Below are 21106 nucleotides of genomic sequence, written 5' to 3'. Positions count from 1 at the left end.
TATATAACACAGACCTCTAACAACTGTCCTTTTCTGCTCAGGGAAATGGTCATTGTCATAGAGATGCACCGATTACAACTTTCTAGGCCGATAGCGATTTTCTTTGAGTTAGGCCAGCCGATACCGATTTTAGCAGATTCCAATTTCATTTTTTCTAACCACTTTACAGCACACACAAATATTTATTTTCTATCTTTTCTTTAATAGAACATTTAGCACAGAACATAGAACATTTTTGGAACAGATAATGGATCACTATAAAATAGAACTATATAAATTACTCCTGGTGTGGGAAATTCACACACATCTAAAGTGCCATGTTAGAACCATTTCCTTCTTTTCACATCCAATATCCAACAAAAAAAAGTGATTTTGGTTTTTGGGGTCGTCCCTCCACGCCCTACTTTTTCCTTGCAGGTGCTGCATATTGCAAACTTGTTATCTTCTGCACACACACGCTGAAGAATTTCCAAACAGCTGACATGTTGCAGGTTAATTCACGAGGTTCCCGACACGTGCGAGAATAGCGGGGACACGCGCTTCACACCGTGGAAAAGTTGAGAGAAAGGAAAAAGAGGCCGTGCTGTCGCGTCCGTGTGTGAGCGTGCGTCCATGATAACTGTAACTCGTATAACTTATGTTGTCAGTTAATTGTAGCGTTGACCGGCATGAAATCGGCATATGTCACACTGACCTGCTGCCGGTCATGGCCGAGCACGTGAAAACCGGCCAATTCCGGTCACCGGCCGGTCTATCGGTGCATCTCTAGAACTAAGAGAAGATGAGTTGTCAGCCTGTGGAAGATTTGAAAGACTGCAACAGTATCACTTAATTTCTTCCTAAACCACTGTCTTCTACATTTTCTTCTTTCGTTCTGTTTACCCCATTTTTTTTTTTTCTTTTTTTTTTTTCCCCAGAGTAGCTCAAAGCAGCAGCACAAAGTGGAGCTGTTACCTGCCTGTGAAGATAATTATGCTTTATGTTCTGAGCTAATTCCAGTGGGCAGACCGCTCCTTGTATCGCCGCACCACAGCTGGTCCCAGCGTGTGCACATCCAGCTTTCCCGCAGTGCTCGGTTTAATCACAGAACCTTTGCAAGCCACGGCCATGCATTTCCAAATTCAATGTAGGCAGGCCACGTGTGGATTTACGGCTTTTTATTATGTTTATCTACAGGACACGTATCCTATGTATATTAAATGCTTTGGGCGTACAAGTATATCCACAGCGACCATGTCGGCACAACCGACACCGCTGTGGACGGCGAGCAGGTGAACACTCAAATCACAATCCCCACAAGCGTGTAAACAAGGGCTGAAGTGGCTCCTGCGCCCTACATACTAGCGCCCTGCCTTTTGGCTAACCTGCAGCGGGCGAGGGCAATATGAATAATTTAACCAAACACTCGAGACGTGGCGGAGCGGACAAGGGAACCCAGTGAGATGCGCTCTGGTTGAGAGAGGCTATTAAATATGAAAACTATTTGTGGTGACTAATAGTATTATTGTTTTCCTACAGCTTAAGCGTCTCACACGTACTGTAGCATCGCGTCCTCCAGCCTTGAAGAAGGTAAATTGTTTGATCAGGAGTGATTAGGCTGGCAGTAACTGCAGTCGGAATACTAATTGACTCTCTTCCCTCGGTTTGCCATTACCTTGGAGCCTGCCTGGTTCAATCAACTGCAGATGAACTTTACCCTGAATTTAACCTAATTGTGTACAATTATTTATCTTTTTAATAATTTTATCTTTTTTTAAGTTTACAGTTGCTTACAAATAATCACACACACACACACACACACACACACACACACACACACACACACACACACACACACACACACACACACACACACACACACACACACACACACACACACACACACACACGTCTGTATTACTATCTTTGTGGGGACATATCATTGACATAATGCATTCTCTAGCCCCTTACCCTAACCTTAACCATAACCTAATTCTAACCCTAGTCCTAAAACCAAGTCTTAACCCTCAAACTCGTGGGGACCAGCATTTTGGTCCCCACGAGGCTGTACAGACCCCACAAGTATACTGTATACTGGTTTTTGGACCCCACGAATATAGTCAAACAGGTACACACACACCCACACCCACACCCCCCGACTGGGGACAACAGCTACTTGTATATTTATGCATTCATGGGGTGCTGCTCCATGAAACACACACAGACACACACACACACACAAACACACACACACAGGCTTTATTCTTGTGTTGGGGATTAGATGGGTTCAGGGCCAGAGTGCCCCTCTGGTTGCAGCTCTCTCCTTGGCTTGGTGTTTAGGTGGCTTGGTTGGGGGGGGGGTTGCATGAAACCCTCTGGGGGAAAGACTGCACTGAACACAAATCATTACTGCTCATCAGTTGCTGCCACTCAGCCACTTATTTACACAGCAGCTTGGCCTGAGATGTGGATGCACAGACAGACAGACACAGACACACGCTCCCAGAAACCTACCTCATTATACATCAGGATTGTAGGGAAGAAATGATTGAGAAACACCGTTGTTTGTGTTGTAGTGTGTGGGGGGCTGAGTGTGTCAATACCTCCAAGCCAAATACACACAATTCATCATAACGTCAAAGTCTGTTCCCGGTGAAGTTTTCCCAAATGATATCGGCGGGCAATTTTCTTTTGGGAGAAGAGTGTCAAGGGATGCGTCAACATGACAGAAAAGTGTTGCTTCAGCGAGACACAGGCCCCCTATCTAATACCTTTTTTTTCCCAGTGAATTATTTATGACCGCTATACTACGTAAGCTGTATGTAGCATATTAAATACATAATCCTCTCATCTTTTATTGATGCTCCTTTTTGATATGAGCCTCGCTGGTAAGTTTTGATAAAATAGCTTAATATGTAAGCCAGGAAGCAGATTGAACTGCCACATTTGAGCCAATAGTGATGAAACTTCACCCAAGCCTGAATGATGTGGCCGTTTTGGTTCAGTACTGAGGACCGGTAAGGGTTGTAACTCGGACCGGATTGCTCCGTTTATGATAAAACTGTAAACACTTGCACACAAAGCCGTTCACGCTCGGCGGTTGACTGTTTACACACCCTGGCTGGCGTATAAGAGGGAATTTCAGCTGCACTCGGATCAAATCTGCCACAGGACGTATCTGTGTCAAGTGCTCACGGTCTCTGCTTCCTGTGTTTTTATTGTGAGAGGGACAGATACATGCAGACAGAACGGTGGGAGGGTGAGATGGAGGGGGACTCCCTTTGATGGGCTAAATCTCTTGCTTTGTGGGCGGTAATACGCACATACACACGCATGCACACAAAACGCGTGCACGCAATCACATCACACAATGGAGCTAAGATACAATCCGCCAGTGTACAGGAAATGAGTTTTATCTATCTAACTCGATGATGCTGAGACGCACCAGCAATTGCACAGATAGCGCTGTTTTGTCAGCTGAGGACTGCCAAATTGATTCTGATAATGCGGTATAATTGCTGCAGACAAATGAGCTACCACCGAGCAAACGAGTAATGTCTCTCTTTTTTTTTTTTCTTCTTCTCATTTCTCATTCATACGTACGCATTTTGAGCTATCCGCGTGGATGTCTACGCTGTATACAGCGGACGTAAACGCACACGCCACTAGGCGCGTTACCGCGTAAACGTACACGCCGCTTTCTAAAGCCAAGTGGCGTGTTATACCGTATACAGCGGACGGGTTGGGTTTAGGAAAAGAAGAAAGCTACGGTTGGGTTTAGGAAAGGTGACACGCGTGTTGGGTTTAGGAAAAGAAGAACGGGGTTGGGTTTAGGATAGAGCTGCAAAGATTAATCGATTAGTTGGCAGCTCTTCAATTAATCGCCAACTATTTTGATAATCGATTAGTCGGTTTGAGTAATTTTTTAAGACTAAAGTAAAAATTCTTTGATTCCAGCTTCTTAAATGTGAATATTTTCTAGTTTCTTCTCTCCTCTGTGACTGTAAACTGAATATCTTTGAGTTGTGGACAAAACAAGACATTTGAGGACGTCGTCTTGGGATTTTGGGAAACACTGATCCACAGTTTTTCACCATTTTCTGACATTTTAGAGACCAAACAACTAATCGATTAGTCGAGGAAAAAAAATCAACAGATTAATCGACTATGAGAATAATCGTTAGTTGCAGCCCTAGTTTAGGAAAAGAAGAACCGGTTGGGTTTAGGACCCGCCCCACCACCCCAACCGACCTCCCTACGCGGATTTTCGCCCTTTCACACTACTCGCTACGACGTAAATTCACACGCAACCGCAAGGTAATGTAAGTCAATGGAGGCCAAACGGCGTTGATAAACACGCTAAAAACCGAGTATGCGTCTTGATAACACGGCGAAAATGGCATACGAATTGGCGTGTCATACATACGCCACTTATTGAGATCAGTCTGTTCAAACAAAAACTCGTGGCTGCAAGCAGTGTGTTAACGCTGTAAATATATCTAAAGCAGTTACAGGTAATTGGTGAAACTAGTTACTTTGGCAAAAGCTATGTTTACTAGTCCTAAATAAGGAGTATAGAAGTTAGGCTACTACTCCTACTCTCTTTGATTTTGACCTCAAGAACTTCACTAAGACATAAAGTCATTGTCTGTTAGCTGAAAGGACAAGGTGACATTTCCAGCTGAATTCAATTGCTGGTTTTTATCTTTTAATCAGAAACATGTTGTCTGTAAATTCAGATAGTGTAGGCTTAAGAATGAACACACACACACACACCTTGCATTGTATGCTGTGATATTGTTGGGGGGAAATGATTGGACAGTAAAGAAATGATACCCATTGTGATTGAATCACTCCGTCCTTTTGTGGCTGCTGACACGAGGCTCTTTTTTTTTTTTTCATTCTGCTCTTATCTGAGCCACAGACTGATTGTGGCCACATAGCCTCCTTTGTAAACAAATGAGACCATTTAGTTTTCTTCTCACTCGTTGAGATGCACACACAAAAGCACAGTGAGTGACATTCACCTTGTTTTGCCCTGCTGGATTTTTTTTTCTCCTTTTTGTCTTGACTGCACGACAAAAAAACAGCTATCACTCTGTCTTGTTAGCAGATCACTGCGCCTCTTCCTCACCTGCAATATGATCCAAATTAGCATCCACGACAGCTCCTGCTGTCCGAACCGACGGGACTGAGAGCAGAGATAAGCTGTAATGAGTGTCCGGCCTCTGTTGTGCGGGGAGAAAAGAAAGAAAAAAAAAAAAGCCCTTCCGTGCTGCAGTGTAAATGGGGTATCAACACAGGTCACATGCATGTATTTATGTCCAAATCAGTCTCTGACCAACAATACAGATTTTGTGAGGATGTGTGGTGATGCGATCCTTTTTTGTTAATGGGTGATATTTATGCAATACTACACCTCCCGTTCGTGCCACCAGCGCCACAACATCCTCACAAGCTCTTTTGTTGTAGTCATACCCTTGGAGACTGGCACAGGCCTCACACTCGGTGTTGGAGCGCGAAGAAGAGAGATGCTGGTTGCAGGCCAACAAAGGTGCAGACAAAGAAGTGTAACGGTCGAACAGAAGTGGTGGAGCTGTATGAAAATGGATGAACGAAAAAGCGAGACCTGCTGAACGGAACGGATATACGGTCCCAAAGGAATGAGAGCGAAAGAAGGAAGGCAGGGATCAACAGATGGCATCGGCACATTCTGCTTTTAACTCTGCAGCTTGTCTTAATTCTATACACTAACTTAACACCAACACTGCCCATCCTTCAAATGAGGCCGTTTTCGGACACATTACAAGTATTGGTACATCTGGTCAGTTCTGTGTTTGGACAGAGAGCAGGTATGTAGGTCTAGGCCTGCAACGAACGATTATTTTCATAGTCGATTAATCCGTCGGCTATTTTCTCGATCAATCGATTAGTTGTTTGATCTATAAAATGTCAAAAGAATGGTGAAAGATGTGGATCGGTGTTTCCCGAAGCCCAAGACGACGTCCTCAAATGTCTTGTTTTGTCCACAACTCAAAGATATTGAGTTTAATGACTCAAATTGATTAATCGATTATCAAAATAGTTATATAGTAATTAGGGCTGTGCTCGATTGAAGAAATTCTTAGTCGACTAACACTCATTCAATTGTATCGACTAATCGATTAGTTGATTTAATTGACAGATCTGTAAATCTGAGTTTCTCCGCAAAGAGTCATGCAAAAGCACCACTTTAATTCTTGTGTTTACCAGAGATGTGCTTGTACGTTTCTTGGAAATGAGTCATTCAGCATGAAAAAAGCATCAAACATGACTAATCGACTAAAGAAATCGAAGTTGACTTAAGACCAAAACGGCCGATTAGTCGACTAATCGACTAAGAGGGAGCAGCCCTAATAGTAATAGTAACTAATCGATTAATCGATTAATCTTTGCACTCAATGCAGTGAGTAGAAAATGTTCTTCCTCCTCACCCAAAGTAGTAGCCTTTTCTGCTTTGTCATGTTTTGGAAATTGACAGGATACCTGTCCAGAAAAATATTTTATGATTGGATTTTAACTCTAAATCGGAAACAAAGTAAACATGACTTTGCTATCAGGTGAACCCAGGTTTTGGTCAGTAATTAGTTTGTTGTGGTTTAAAGGTATTTATGTTCAGCAATAGAAATATCTGTGTGTCTGCAGGCTGGATGTGGGAGGTGATGCAAGTGCACTCTTGTTACAAATAAAGTGCCTCTCTCCAGAAAAAAAAAAGAGATGCTTTCATGACTTCAAAAGGGAGCTTGACAGTCTTGTACACTACAGTAATAATATCTAGAGACCTCCCTTTATGCCTCACACAGCGTCTTCATTTTGTAATCTAACTATGCCCCTGGTGCAAACACTTAACCCCTTTAACCACACTTAACTCCACCATTATTACTGTGCTGTCTTCAGACAGCGTTCCCTCCTGTGCCCCTGCTTCTCCCAAGTTGCCCTGGATATTTTGTCCAGAGTTATTTAAAGATTTCTTTTTATTTATTTATTTTTTTAGTAAAATCGTAATTGAGTCTCCCTCCCAGTGTTGGCTTACAGGCTTTGATCTCTCCCGTGCTCCAGTATTAAATGGTTTCTTCCAAATCACTGTGAACGTGCAGCGACTAGATGCTCTTTTATCAGCAGCCCGCTAACAGCACCTCCTCGCAAACCACTTTGAAGCCCCAAACAACTCACTCTGAAAAGAACCAAAAAAAAGAGCAAAGGATGGGAAGTCCTGTGTGTGTGTGTGTGTGTGTGTGTGTGTGTGTGTGTGTGTGTGTGTGTGTGTGTGTGTACTGTTTATACAAGTCTGTTTTTAAGAGTAGATGTTGTTTTCGGGGTTGAAGTGAGAATGGTGGGATTATTGTACAGAAAGAAACTCTGTTGTTGAGTCAATTGTTAGGAAGAAGGTATAAATCGGAGACCATGTCAAGTAGAGCTGGGCAGTATATCGATATCATGACATGATACTAGATATCATCTTAGATTTTGGATATCGTAATATCTTAATATGGCATAAGTGTTCCTGGTTTTAAAGGTTACATTACAGTAAAGTTGCATCATTTTCTGAACTTACCCGATTGTTGTAACTGTTCTATTATTTGCCTTTACCCACTTAGTCATTACATCTACATTACTGATGATTATTTATCAAAAATCTCATTGTGTATATATTTTGTGAAAGCACCAACAGTCAACACTACAATATCGTTGCGGTATCAATATTGAGGTATTTGGTCAAAAATATCGTGATATTTGATTTTCTCCATATCGCCCAGCCCTAATGTCAAGACTTTGGGAGTTTTCTTTTTCAGAGGGAAAAGAAATTCTATCATTAATGCTCATATTATAATAATTGGCCAGTGTAATTGTCCGTTAATGTTGGGACTTTAAAAGGGGGGGTGACTCAGCTTTCTTGTTGTAATTAGCAAGATTTTCAAGCAGATGCTTATCTCAACAAGGGGGAGGAATTGAGATAGTTTTGAAATGTTTTTTTGTGTGTCTGGGGCTGGTAATTGGTAGCAAGCTTATCAGAGGCAGATTGGCCACACTTGAGCGCTCAAAGGAGCCTGAGTCAGAGACTGTGATCAACTGAACGGCTGCATGTGACCTCGAGTAGATTTGTCCGACGCACACTGCACTTTCATCCCCATCTCTTCGTACCAGATGCTGTGCTTAACTGTTACCATCCTGTGAGGGAAATTGTACTGTTTCAGTTCTTTTCTCCTGTGTTCGAAAAAAAATAAATAAATAAAGTGACAGCAGTCAAGGACGAAATAGGCCAAAGACCCAGACTTTGAAATCCAATACTGATAAATTGCTGGGTGTTTGACTTTGCAAGGCATACTGGATTATATTGATTTTCTTTCTTCTGTGTATGTGTGTGTGTGTGTGTGTGTGTGTGTGTGTGTGTGTGTGTGTGTGTGTGTGTGTGTGTGAGTGTGATAGCAGAAAACCAGGGGCAAGAGAACGCAATATTGTGTTTCATTAAAAAATCTATAGGATATCTCATTACAGCCACATGATTTTCTTTAATATCAGGGTTCGTGGGAATGGGCTGGAGCAGGTGGGTGGCAAGATGAATGTGCCTTCCTGTCTCCGATGACTATCTCATCTGTTGTTGTTCATGGAGAAAATCTACCCAGTATGTCGACTACTTCCTGTTCATGTTTGCCCACCGCCTGCTGATTTTTACAACCGTATCAGGTAACTCATGCGTGGCGGAGCTAACTAAAAACCTCCCTAAAATCCCAAGGTCTAGAGTGAATTTGGGCATTTTTTGCAGTTATTACACATTAGTGTAGAGCTGTAACAATTCCAAATTTGGCTGTACAATTAATTGTCTCAGAAATAATTGCAATTAACAAAATAATTGTCTCTTTCAGTCAAATTTAAAAAATATATATAGATATTTTTTTAAACAAATTAAAGTTTTGGATGAATTCCAGGTACATCTTTAGGTTATACTGTATCTCTGTCATGTGACCCCAGATAATGTACTAACACAAATACACAGCCTCCTTATTATCATAAAACATTTTTTCTAACTGTATCCCCCTTGTCATTTTTATAACTATGAACATGTATAGGCTCAAGTGCCAACAACTAGCATAGCTTTAGCTCGACGGTCCGACCAATAATCACTTATGTAATTACAATTCTAAACAAAATCAACAATTAGCCTCAACGGTCATACGCCTTAAAGTGCCCATATTATGAAAAAATCACTTTTTCTGGGATTTGGGGTGTTATTTTGTGTCTCTGGTGCTTCCACACGCATACAAACTTTGGCAAAAATCCATTCATGCTGTTTTGAGTGATATGCAGGTTCCTGAATGTATCCTGCCTCCAGTCTCCAGTTGAGCTTTCAAAATCTGCACGGCTTTCTACGTCACTAGCCTAAACGAGCTGGCTAACCGCAACCGTTAGCATGCTAGCGTTAGCATGCTACCTCGTTCTCAATGGCAAAGCACTGCTACAACACACGCAAGTTCACCATAATCTACAAAAGAACTACTTACATGTGCTCCCTCGTTTAGAAGAAGTCTCCCAGCTAATCCTGCCTTGTAACTGGCCGAAGTTGGAGAAACAGGCTTTCTTTTACTGTCGGATGGAGCTAGCTGACATGATCTACGATCTGAGCTACTGCACATGTGCGACTGCAATCAAAGATAGTACAGAAGAAAAGATGTCTCACTCTGTAGCTAAAACAGAGACCTGAACACAAGGTGAGAAAGAGGAGCTGCAGCAGTGTGCAGTACAACAAAAATATGGTGTTTTTTGAAAATTAAACCATGTAAACCTATTCTGGTACAACCTTAAAATACAATTATGAGCCTGAAAATGTGCATAATATGGGCGCTTTAAGACCTTAGCTAATGTTAGCAATTACTTGCAGTGATACAAAGAAACCGCGATTACGTAAAGGAGTTGACAATTATGTAATAATTGTTACAGGCCTACATTAGTGTTATCACTTCATTTTTATTTACTGTATACCACTGGTATTTTACAGGCTAGTTCGGTCTTTGTTGAACACACCAAGGAGAGTACTCTCTCAGCACGTCCCGCCAAAAAGGCTTTCAAAACTAAACAGCGCTGTGTGTTGTGTCCTCGCAGTATTTTAAGTGCATCGTTTGTCTTAGCACCTGATGGTTTTCTTGAGAGTTCGATTTGAAGAGCATCTCACTTAAACACAGCAGATAATAGCATCTGCCGCCACAGTGAGATTTTTTAGCGGGCTTTCTCCGACAACCAGAAAAGGTTAGCCCCAATTCTCAAATCCTGACATTAAGCGATGGTTTTAACCTTTTAGTCTGACTGCTCTGTGGGTACCCATTTAGCCCAAGAAATGTGCTGTTTCTTGCTTTTTTTTTTTTTCTTCTTCTTTCTTTCCAATTATTCACCATGAGGCAGTGTTTTTGACGGTCTCGCACACTGTACTCGCGCACAATCTCTAAACCAGCTCTCACAGTATGCTCGTCTGTGTTGCTGTCGTCTCGGTAGGCCAATTCTTCAACATGGGCCTGTGGGGAGGCTGATAAGAAGGGGGAATTCGAGCCTCAATCAGTGCTGGTTAATTATCACAATCAGGGGAGGTGAGAGAGGGTTCCCTGTATACCCAATCCCTCCTGGAGCGCGGTCTGCCTCTCAAACACACTCCTGTTGGACACCCTGTCTTGCATTCCATTCTTCAAGTGTTATTTTTCCTGTTTGGGTGTATTTCTATTCTATGTATTTATGTTCAGCCATACTCAGAATAATGGAACAGACTAGCCATGTTTTGTCATTTTCCCCTCCGTGATCATTTGACACATCTGATGGCCTTCAGTTTGTTGTTTTATTTATTTATGTACATCGTCTTATGTCTCCTATGATAAGAGGGCTATCTTGGTAACATTTTCATGTATACATATAGTATAAACGATGGTTTGCTTTAGGGGTAATTGTAAAAATGTTCCTATTTACCCAGTAGGACAAACACATGGCTAGCCTTTGACCACTGTATTTTTGTTATTTGGATTGTGACAGTAGCCTAGCTTAGCCCAATTAGAATGTTTCAAGCTTAATTAAGAGCTATGCATTTGTGAAGTCTCTAATTCCATAATTAAAAACACATTTTGATTACACATATATATCTTGTTTAAATGCGCTGCCATTGCAGATGAATACAAATATGCATATTTCAGAAACATGGGTTCCAAATGTAATTGTTGTTAACGTTGATGAAAAATGAACGCCCCTCTAATGAGTGCAAGCGTGTATCTTTCAGCATTGGAGGGCTAGTTCTCTACTTTTCAGAGGATCTGCTCGCCATTCAATATGCTTTTCAAACTGCATGCAGGGAAAATAAAAAATAATCTTTTTGAGTTCAACTGGATTAGCCTAAGTAAGAAAAGCAGTACAATTCACCAAAAGCCAAACCACCATTCTACTTGTAATCTCTAGGCATGGCTTTTAACTTTTAAAATGCATAACCAATAGTTTGGGCTAGATCTGGTAGGGCACGGTGGGTCCTTCAGAAGCTGAGTGATGTCGTGTGCCTAAGACTGCCCCCCCAATCATTATTACACTGTTTTAAATGCAGAAATTGAAGGAACTGAGATCATTACATTTGACTGGAATTGTATTTTATATTATTTAATGTGACAAATAGATACATGTATTGATTTATTTTGCCTAGTTCTTCAACTAACACTTATTTTACAATGCTTTAAGCTATTTGTTTTTTTGATGTAATCGTTTTAGTCCATACAATGTATAAAACAAAGACCAATGCTGATCACAAACTTTCAGAATTGAGAGTGACGCCTTTAGATTGCTTATTTTGTCTGAACAAAAGTCAAAGAGCAGAGCATTGGATATTGTTATCTTACATCAGGGGTGTCAAACTCAACTTCCCTAAGGGCCACCTTAGAAAATGAGAATCCCATCAAGGGCCAGACATAGAGTTTATTGTTTTTATGTCATGGGAAAAGTAAAATATCTTTGACTGTATTATTGTATGTTTCATATAGTCTTAGGATCAAAATTAGCAAGGGGCTGGATTTGGCCCGCGGGCCTCGAGTTTGACACGTGTGCTTACATGCTGACCAGTTTATTCATTGCCTTTTAGTCGTTGACCTGGTTTTATGTGGAAACCTGTGAGGAGCTGCAGCAAGAGTACGGTCTCCATGGTGGTCTTAGGTTCAGCTTGAGCCGCTGGCTGCAAAACCGGAAATAGGGGTCAGTGTGTGTGTGGTTATTGGGAAAGAGTGATTAGGTACTCAATAATGACTGTTATACTTTTGCATAACAAACTAAATACTAAGAGTGCCATGCCCTAATGAAAACACATTGCACGTGGTTGTTTAAATTTTCTATTTTGCCAGACTCTTCCATCTCAAAAGCATTTGCTAATCTTATCAACCAGCAGACCATTTGAGTAGGATTCTTTATCTCATTAAAGAGAGACTGACATTTGTATTAGAATGCGGTATTCAGGGAAACCAAAGCTGATGGCGTTGCAGTGAACCAGCCCCCGCCTGTGACCCTGTCATGTATTTCCTCTGGGCCTCCAGAGTTTGACAATGGCAGTGAGCAGACGGGATGACAGAGAACTGCGAGCTTGAAAAAATTGGATCCTTTCCTCTTTTAATCTGCCAGTTGAGTGGGTGCCAGCGCAGGACAGCCAGTGTGCACTAGGAGCCTCAGTCATTTTGTCCATCCCTTTATGGCTTGGCCTCAACCCCTCATTTCATCAACTGCTGTAAGGAACGCTGAGAATACCAGAATCGGTGGCTTGTGGCATCCCTGATCGTAGCTTCCTCCCTCGGGCATGTCAGACATTGTTCCTGGCGTCAACTCTTAAAAGAAATACGTGACCGACCACACTAACTCAAACAAAGTTATGTTACAAATCTGAAAGAGAGAGGCATTCTTCTGTCATTAGGGATGTTAACAATGTTAACTATTATTTACACATCAAATTAGGGCTGGGCAATATATCGATATTATATCGATATACTAGATATCGTCTTAGATTTTGGATATCATAATATCTTAATATGGCATAAGTGTTGTCTTTTCCTGGTTTTAAAGGCTGCATTACAGTAAAGTGATGTCATTTTCTGAACTTACCAGACTGTTCTAGCTGTTCTATTATTTGCCTTTTCCCCACTTAGACATTATATCCACATTACTGATGATTATTTATCTAAAATCTAAGTGTGAAGATATTTTGTTAGAGCACCAATTTTCAACCCTAAAATATCGCCTAAATATCGATATCGAGGTCTTTGGTCAAGAATATGGTGATATCGGACTTTCTCCATATCGCCCAGCCCTACATCAAATATAAAAAGTAATTAGAAAAAGTTTGTTGCAAAGAAAAGAAAGAAAGAAAAATAGGTTACACAATTACTACCACTACTATTTTCACGGTTACTGATTGGTTAACATAGAAAACAAAAGAAATAATCAAAATTAGCATCCTTATCCATCATTAAACATCGCCTTTGCTTTAGTTTGTCATTGGGACTCATGGACTTTAATGGTTACCCTCCCAGCCTGGGATTTTGTCATTTCTCAAGACTCATTTTAAGAGATGAATGTCTTTCATAGCATTGAAAACACTAATCTGTCTTAATAAATCTGCCCCCTTCTCCTCTCTTTCCTATTACATAGTGATGAAATAGGTGTCGCCACTCAAAGCTTCACTTCTTTGACTCATTTCAAGTCAAGTGGCCAAAATTTCAATTTTAAGTAAATGAAAGGAAGCAAGCTAGCCGCCTCAACTTGCAGCCACTTTATAATAGAATCCTTAAGGAGCCCTCTGTATTCGTCTTTTGATTAGAAAAGGACTCCTTTCCTTTTTTTTTTGCCCCAAATAGATACATTCCCCAAATAGATACATACCTCCAAAAAAATAAAGTTAGCTGTAGCTCCTTCTCCTGTTCTATTAAAAACACGTAGTCCCTTCATACTTGGTCTCAAGATCATTGTTATTTCCCTGAGGTACTTTTTTGGTGACAGATGGGCTTTAGACGGGAGTTTGGAGAGATGGGAAAATGAAGGACTCTGCAGAGAAAGAGACACAGAATCAAGGTATAGAGATGAAGGAGATGGGGGGGGGGCGGGGGAGAAGTGTGGGAGGGAAGCAGAGACAAACATTTCCATTAGTGTCATTAAAGCGACTCCAACACTGAGGGATGGAGGGATGAATGGATGGATGGATGGATGGATGGATGGACGGATATGAGAGGCAGCAGCCCAGTGAATGAAGTGCTCTCAGGTTCATAACAAAGTGGCATCCCCCCCCCCCGCCTCTATCTTTACCTGCATGGAAGGTTCCCATTCATCTTTGATATTGTACTGTCGGCTTATTTTTTTCCTTAAAATAGTCTGAATGATCAGAGATCCAGTGACATATAATACAACAGGAATACAGAGCAAAGAGATTGAAAATTGTATTCCTACACAATAAGAATAAATGCATTAACATTTACTCTTTTGTGCAAGTACCATTTTACAATGGTTGTAAATGCCTGTCAAGTGTGTTTTTTTTTTTTTTTTTTTCGGATTTCCTCGTCCCTAAGTCCTAGCCACAGAAGGGCCTCTGTTGTTGAAAACGGGACTGGTTTTGAGAGTGGTCTGCTCTGTCTCAAGAGCGGCTCAATAAGGAGGCTAGTCAATATGGCTGCTCTCGGGCGGTGGGTCAATGAGGGAGGAGGCTTCCTGCTGAGCCAAGGGTAGAATAGAAGAGAACAGGGGGTCTTTGTGTGCAGAGCATACCCTCACCCCACTCCTCTTTACTGCCTTTCCTGGGACATTACACCTAACATTGAGAGACTGTGTATTGGTCTGCAGGATACAGGTTGGTACTGAAGAGTACATTCATCCATGTCATAGAATACACGTTACACAAGTGAGTTATCCACAGCTTTTTGTTTGAGGGTACTCAGGACATGACAGAGATGTTGCAAGTAGAACTATTTTGACATACATTCTGTGAGTTCGCACACACACACACACCTTACCTTGACAGCCCTGTAGCATCTAAAACATGCTTTCAACACTGGCTCATGGTGGGAAATACAGCACTAACTCAATGTCTCCATTCTCTCTCTCATCTGAGAGCAAAGGGAGGAACTGTGAGGGAGAGAGGAAGGCAGCATATCGGGGGCTCCGCCTTAAGCTGGGCTCCCAAACCTTTCATGACTGCTGAGCAAAGTGGATGTGGGACAGAGGTAACAGCCCATACTTATCAAGCAGACAGCCTCATTTTCTAGCCCCTTGCTCTCCTCTCCCTCGTTGTCACTGGTTGCCCAGTGTGGTGGTTCCTATTTCTCAAAGACAAACGGGGGGGGGGGGGCTCCCACACGGCTGGGCCTGAATAGATTAGACTATGCACACTGTAATGTGCTTTCTGACACCCCCTTACTTCTTTAACTCTGCAGCTGTGTTGTTAAAAGCCTGCAGTGTTTCACTACTAATACGTTCTGGCATAAAGATGTATGTTCTCCATTTCAACCTTTTAACAAAAAAAAAAAAGAAAAAAAAAAACATTTAAGGGGAAATTAATTTTGTCCAGGTGTACTTTGCCTTAAACACAGTCATCTGGCCGAGGGCTGCACAGTCGCAATATGGACTAGTGCAATATCCAAATCGCAGGGTGGCGCAATATTTGTTAAAGGCAAAATATGTGTCAAACCATTCTGAATTAAATATTGTGGTCCTACAGACTGTTTGGTACAGATCCTCGCAAAAATCACACTATAATCATTTACATTTTTCACTTAAAATGAGAATTATGACACAAAAACGATCATTCCCTCCAATATCGTGAATCATATCGCAATTGCAGTATCAGTCAAAAGCATCGCAATTAGATCTTTTCCTCCAGACCTGTGTATATTGTTGATGACTATATTACAAGAACAAAATGTTTCTGTACAAGAGACAGCATTCCCATGTTGTTAAATTTACCAAATCTCATTTTCATTACGTTCTGTTGCAGCAAGGTTTGGTTAGATATTTCCCCCGCACTTTAATGACGTGTGGGAACATACGCTCTGTTGAGTTTTCACTCAACACTTCAGAAAACATCAGAACACCGCTCGTTCTCAAGGTGTTCATTTGAAGTTTTTTTCCCAGTCACAAATGCAACCTTGTTAGTTGCCAAAAGTAAACTTTTCCTTGGCTTTGACCTAAAAAGTTGAAGTCTGGTGATGCTTTTTGTCTTTTTGTAATTTATTTGTTTTCAATCAAACGCTGCTGAGATCCTTGCTTCCTGCTGAGATGTTGGCCTTATTCAGCTCATTTAGCCTGCCTGCTTATCTTCCTCATACTCTTACAGGAACGACAGTTTGGGCTTGTTAACCTTTTTAATATTAACCACAGACATGATTTTCCAGACTCGTTCTTTGGTGGAATTGCTTATGGTTGAAGTTCAGAGGCCTCTATCGATACTTGGGCTTTGTTGTAATTCCTAAGGGACCCAATAAACAGGTGCTAGAATTTTGGTATGTGCGCTCATACATCAATTTGGAACTGTACAAAGGAGAGGATCTTCCAAACTGTGTAGACCTCGCAACCAGGATTGGATTCTTGGATGAATCTATTCTGGGAAGCTTTTCTAATTATTTCTACTGTGGTTTCTCCACATGCAAACAATGGAAATGACAAACATTTGGTTAACAATTTGGTATGAAATGAAAGCCTTTTGGCTAATGTCGCTTCTCATCAAAATATTTGTTTAGTCTTCATGCAGTGGGTCCAACATTGATTACACTGTCCAAATTTCCAATCTTATTGGAGTTTGGACTTTGGCCACTACCAGGGGCATCGTTGATTCGCTTTCGTCTCTGTTAGCATGGGTGTTTGTCTGAATTTTTTCGAGGGAAATTATTATAGACAGTGTGAATAAGTGTTGTCAGTGTAATTAAGCACAAACCAGCCCCTAAGCTTGCCATCAACCCCTTATACCTGGTTTATCTCCATCTCTAGTCCCATCTTCTCCTCTTTCCCCTGCCCTGCGCTGCTGACAGTGGATGTTGTGTCTGCAGCTGAAAACAGATGGTTGGCCATTTTGTTTGACAGTAGAGCTGAAGCTAAGCCCTCCCCTACTGCTCATACGACGGGGACAAAAAGCTGCTGAAGCCGGCTGTTTTGGCTCTGATAGAATGCCGCAGGACCCTCAAGCCGATTCGGTTTTCTCCTCCGATACGAGAGCGGCTGAAGATGGTCTTTTGACTGGAAAAGAGCCAGGCTCGGGCCTGGAGGCTCTTGCCCAACCCACACACCCACTGTTCCAGCAGCGTAAAGCAGAGATGATTAAACATGCCGCTGTGCCTTGTCTCTGGTCTGCAGGAGAGACAAATTCTCCCCTCTGCTACTCCACTGTGGTCTCTCTCCATCTGTCATGTACGCCATCAGTAAAATACATTTTCTGGTGTTGTCACATTCTGCCCAATATGTACACTAGGCCACTCTGAATGTATTGGTTTCCTGAAATCCGCTGCTTACTTCAGTCTAATTTGAAACCACTCGCTTACTGCTAAGACTTGAAGTTGGAAATGTGTGTATTGTTGGCTTAGGACATGGAATATCTTATTTCTTACTGCTGTTTATTCACTTTAATCTCACATCTACTCCTAAAGGGATTTTCCAAATTAAATATTGTATGTCTGAGCACTTGTGGTGTCTTTGCATCAGCAGATAATAAAGTTTGGTATCCTGAAATTTTGCTTTACTTGCTTAGGATCCAGTCTGTAGCCGCACATTACTTGCAGTAAAATCTGATTTGAAACTTGCCAGTTTAACTTCTGAAAAAAGGGCACAGTAGCAGTCATAAGAGGATATAACTAAGATGCCATATAAGAGATGTGTTTGTTGTTCTCTGACGAAGGGACCATGCTTATTGATCTGGCCTTGATACATCAGAAAGAGTGGCGAAGGTCCAACGCTGTCCATTGAGACACAATGAGGGCACTATTTCCCCTTTCTCTATTCTAGTCTTGTCCATCATCAAGTTAGTGTAGAGAAGATTGTGCAGCATAGTTGGCATGCTGTTTTCGTACTTCTGTTCTCTAAAGTGGAAAATATATTTTCAATTCAGTCATTTTCTGAAGCGTTTTGCTGTAATTGTTTGTGCTTTCATGATCACTGAGTGCACGGAGGACAAGCAGCCGTATTGCCGCTGTAATGGACCGCGCATCGCATTGCTTCTCTCTTTGGATCTCACACTAGGGACTTTGTGCCGCAGGATAGAGAAATTACCTTGTACTAGTTACATAGCTGAACCATTGACATAGCATCTCTCTTTCCTGTCTTCCTCTCTTTCGGTCTCTTTCTGGTCTCGCTCTCCCCTGGAGACGTGCCATTTCCTTGGAAGAGAGCAGGCATATTTTAAACTGCATTTAACATTCCGCCACTTATTTCACTCCCTTCGCTGCATTATTAAAACACCTTCATACCCTCTTAATTATTTTTCTAGCTCTCCTTCATCCCTGCAGAACTGATAATTGGTGTTATTTATCTAAACAATACCACCTTGTGACTCTTAGGGTGGGAGCGCTTGAATAATGGATGAGGACAAATGCAAAGCAATTGCACTTACTCTGACTTTGGCACTATCCATGTCAGTGCAATGTTGCCATTTATGCTCGAGGAAGGAAATGGCAACAGCGTTCCAAAGTGTTTACTCCTTCGCTGCACTCTCTACTTATAATAAAGAAAGGCGTGATATTAAATTGCCAGGGAGGCTAGACTGGGTTAAATCTATCAGTTCCTCTCGTCCAATTCCAGCGCGGCATGTGGTTTCGTAATGAAAAGCCTCTTGGAGTCTCTGGGGTAGACCGAGGCACAGTGGCTGAAAAGATAGAATGAAGGAAAAGATGTTTTGCTTCGCAAACATTTCATTCAGTGTTTAGGGCACTTGGAGTCCTGTAATGTCCTTTCATTTCAGCCACCAGCACACTTTATGTGAGTGGGTAATAAAATGTTCCATTGAAGTCAACGATGTCATTTTGCAGTCACTTGTTGTGCCGTTGAACCCAAAAAGCAGCTTCAGCAGTGGTCCCGTGTTTCCCAGAGTGACAGTCAGCAGTCATCTGCTTTAGAATGAATGTAAAACCATTTTTTAGTTCCAGCAGTTACATACACATGGCCCAGTGCTACGTTTAGTAGCCTAACGCATCACAACAGGTCATCGTGAAGCTTTTTCAGATAACAGCATCTGCAGCAAAACGTAAAATGTAGGCTACACTTCCACCGCTAGTGGAAAGTTGACAAATGCTGGTATAACGATAAAATCAGTTGGCGTCAGCTGCAGTGACCAAGTAGCAGATCAGTTGTTGGATAGTCTATATCGACGACGTTTCCTTTCCGGGATTGTTCAGGTGCCGCGGGAATTCCGCCGGAAGTCCCTAATTTTCGTCCGGATGTCCGTCACCTTCGGCATTCTTTGTGTTGGCATTTTAAACTCCGGTGGATGTATGAGGACCACGTTTAACTGCTCCTCAGATCTCTGCGGGGTAAATCCAGATAGCTAGCTAGACTATCTGTCCAATCTGAGTTTTCTCTTGCCCCGACTAAAACAACTTTTGAATGTAAATGTGTTCCACCAAAATAGGTTCCTTCCCGAAGCTATTTTGCAGAGGCACCGTTGCCCTGTCCGGCACTGTGTGTGATTGGTTTAAAAAGAAATGCCAATAAAACCCGGAGCACGTTTTTCTCCCATCCCCGAATGTTGTGTGTTCTTGCCAGACCCTCCTCCGCAGCGCTGTGGAGAGAGGTCTGGCAATGCGAGACTAGTTGTTGGGACACCAACAAGAATTGAATTGGCTGCTCAGGCCCAGGTGGTCCTGTTCTGGACATTTAAATAGTGAAGAGCATCCAGCTAATACCTCTGCTCCCCCCCCCCCTCTTCCGTTGTTGTCCTCCAGGTTCAGCAGCGCAGCCCTTCAGCCCCTTCTGGTTCACTGTGGAGCCCCAGGACACACTGGCCATCCGGGGCAGCTCTGCACTGCTCAACTGCTCGGCCCACAGCGACGCAGCCACGCCGGCACGCATAGAGTGGAAGAAAGATGGCACCTTCATGAGCCTGGTTTCGGACGAGAGACGAAACATACTTCCCGACGGCTCGCTGTTCTTCACCCACGTGGTCCACTCTAAGCACAACAAGCCGGACGAGGGCACCTATCAGTGCGTTGCCACCATCGACAACCTAGGATCCATTTCCAGCCAGACGGCCCGTCTCTCAGTAGCAGGTAAGGGCTGCCACCTTTATGTCTTCAACACCATGGTTAAAAATGAAGCTTTTGTTGTAGTGAGTGGTTTTGTTTTTTTTGACAATTCAACATTCCCCCCCCCCTCAGATTATGGGAATGGTTGAGATAAGTGACTTTACCAATTCTGCATGCACACCAGCAAAGGCTTTACACGCCCATCGCACACTTACACAAGTGTTTCCTCTGGTGCCGGCTGATGAGACCTCTGTCAATGTTCCTATATGTACAGTACATGCCTGATTGATAAGTGAAAACCTGTGTGTATGGGCTAATTGACCTCAACAAACTCCCAATTTAGCTCTTCTCAGCTCTCACCTTTAAAGTGCTCATATTATGCTAATTTTCAGGTTCATAATTGTAATTTGAGATTGTATCAGAATAGGTTTACATGGTTTAATTTTCAAAAAACACCATATTTTAGTTCTTTTCACCCTGTGTCAGGTCTCCGTTTTAGCTACAGAGTGAGACCTCCCAACTTCTGTAACATCTTTATGTCAGTCGCACATGCGCTGTAGCTAGTTAAGGACTACATGAGCTAGCTAGTTTCTCCAAATTTGGCCTGTACAAGGCAGGATTAGCCGGGAGACTTCTTCTAAACGAGGGCGCACGTCCAACTTTGCGTGGAATACCTGCAGAACAGGGACATGTAAGTAGTTCTACACAATTTATTTTGTAGATTAGGATGAATTTGTGTGTGTTGTAGCAGTGTTTTGCCATTGAGACCGAGCTAGCATGCTAACGGTTAGCCCCCTAGGCCCCTCGTTTCGGCTAGTGACGTAGAAAGCGTGCAGATTTTGAACAGCTCACCCGGAGACTGAAGGCAGGATACATTCAGGAAC

The 21106-nt window shown here is 42.2% G+C and overlaps 1 protein-coding gene across 16 annotated transcripts in view; it reads left to right on the top strand.

The window, feature by feature from the left end:
- The window catches only part of neo1a (neogenin 1a), a 187394-nt gene that overhangs the window by 47463 nt on the left and 118825 nt on the right, over positions 1–21106 (top strand). For all 16 annotated transcript variants that reach the window (XM_039794911.1, XM_039794909.1, XM_039794922.1 and 13 more), the window contains exon 2: positions 19923–20246. In XM_039794911.1, coding sequence (XP_039650845.1) covers positions 19923–20246 — 324 coding nt within the window. The remainder of the gene's footprint in view (positions 1–19922; positions 20247–21106) is intronic.

This window comes from Perca fluviatilis, chromosome 3 (assembly GCF_010015445.1).
Source record: "Perca fluviatilis chromosome 3, GENO_Pfluv_1.0, whole genome shotgun sequence".
NCBI lineage: Eukaryota > Metazoa > Chordata > Actinopteri > Perciformes > Percidae > Perca > Perca fluviatilis.
This window is presented reverse-complemented; position numbering and strand designations above follow the sequence as displayed.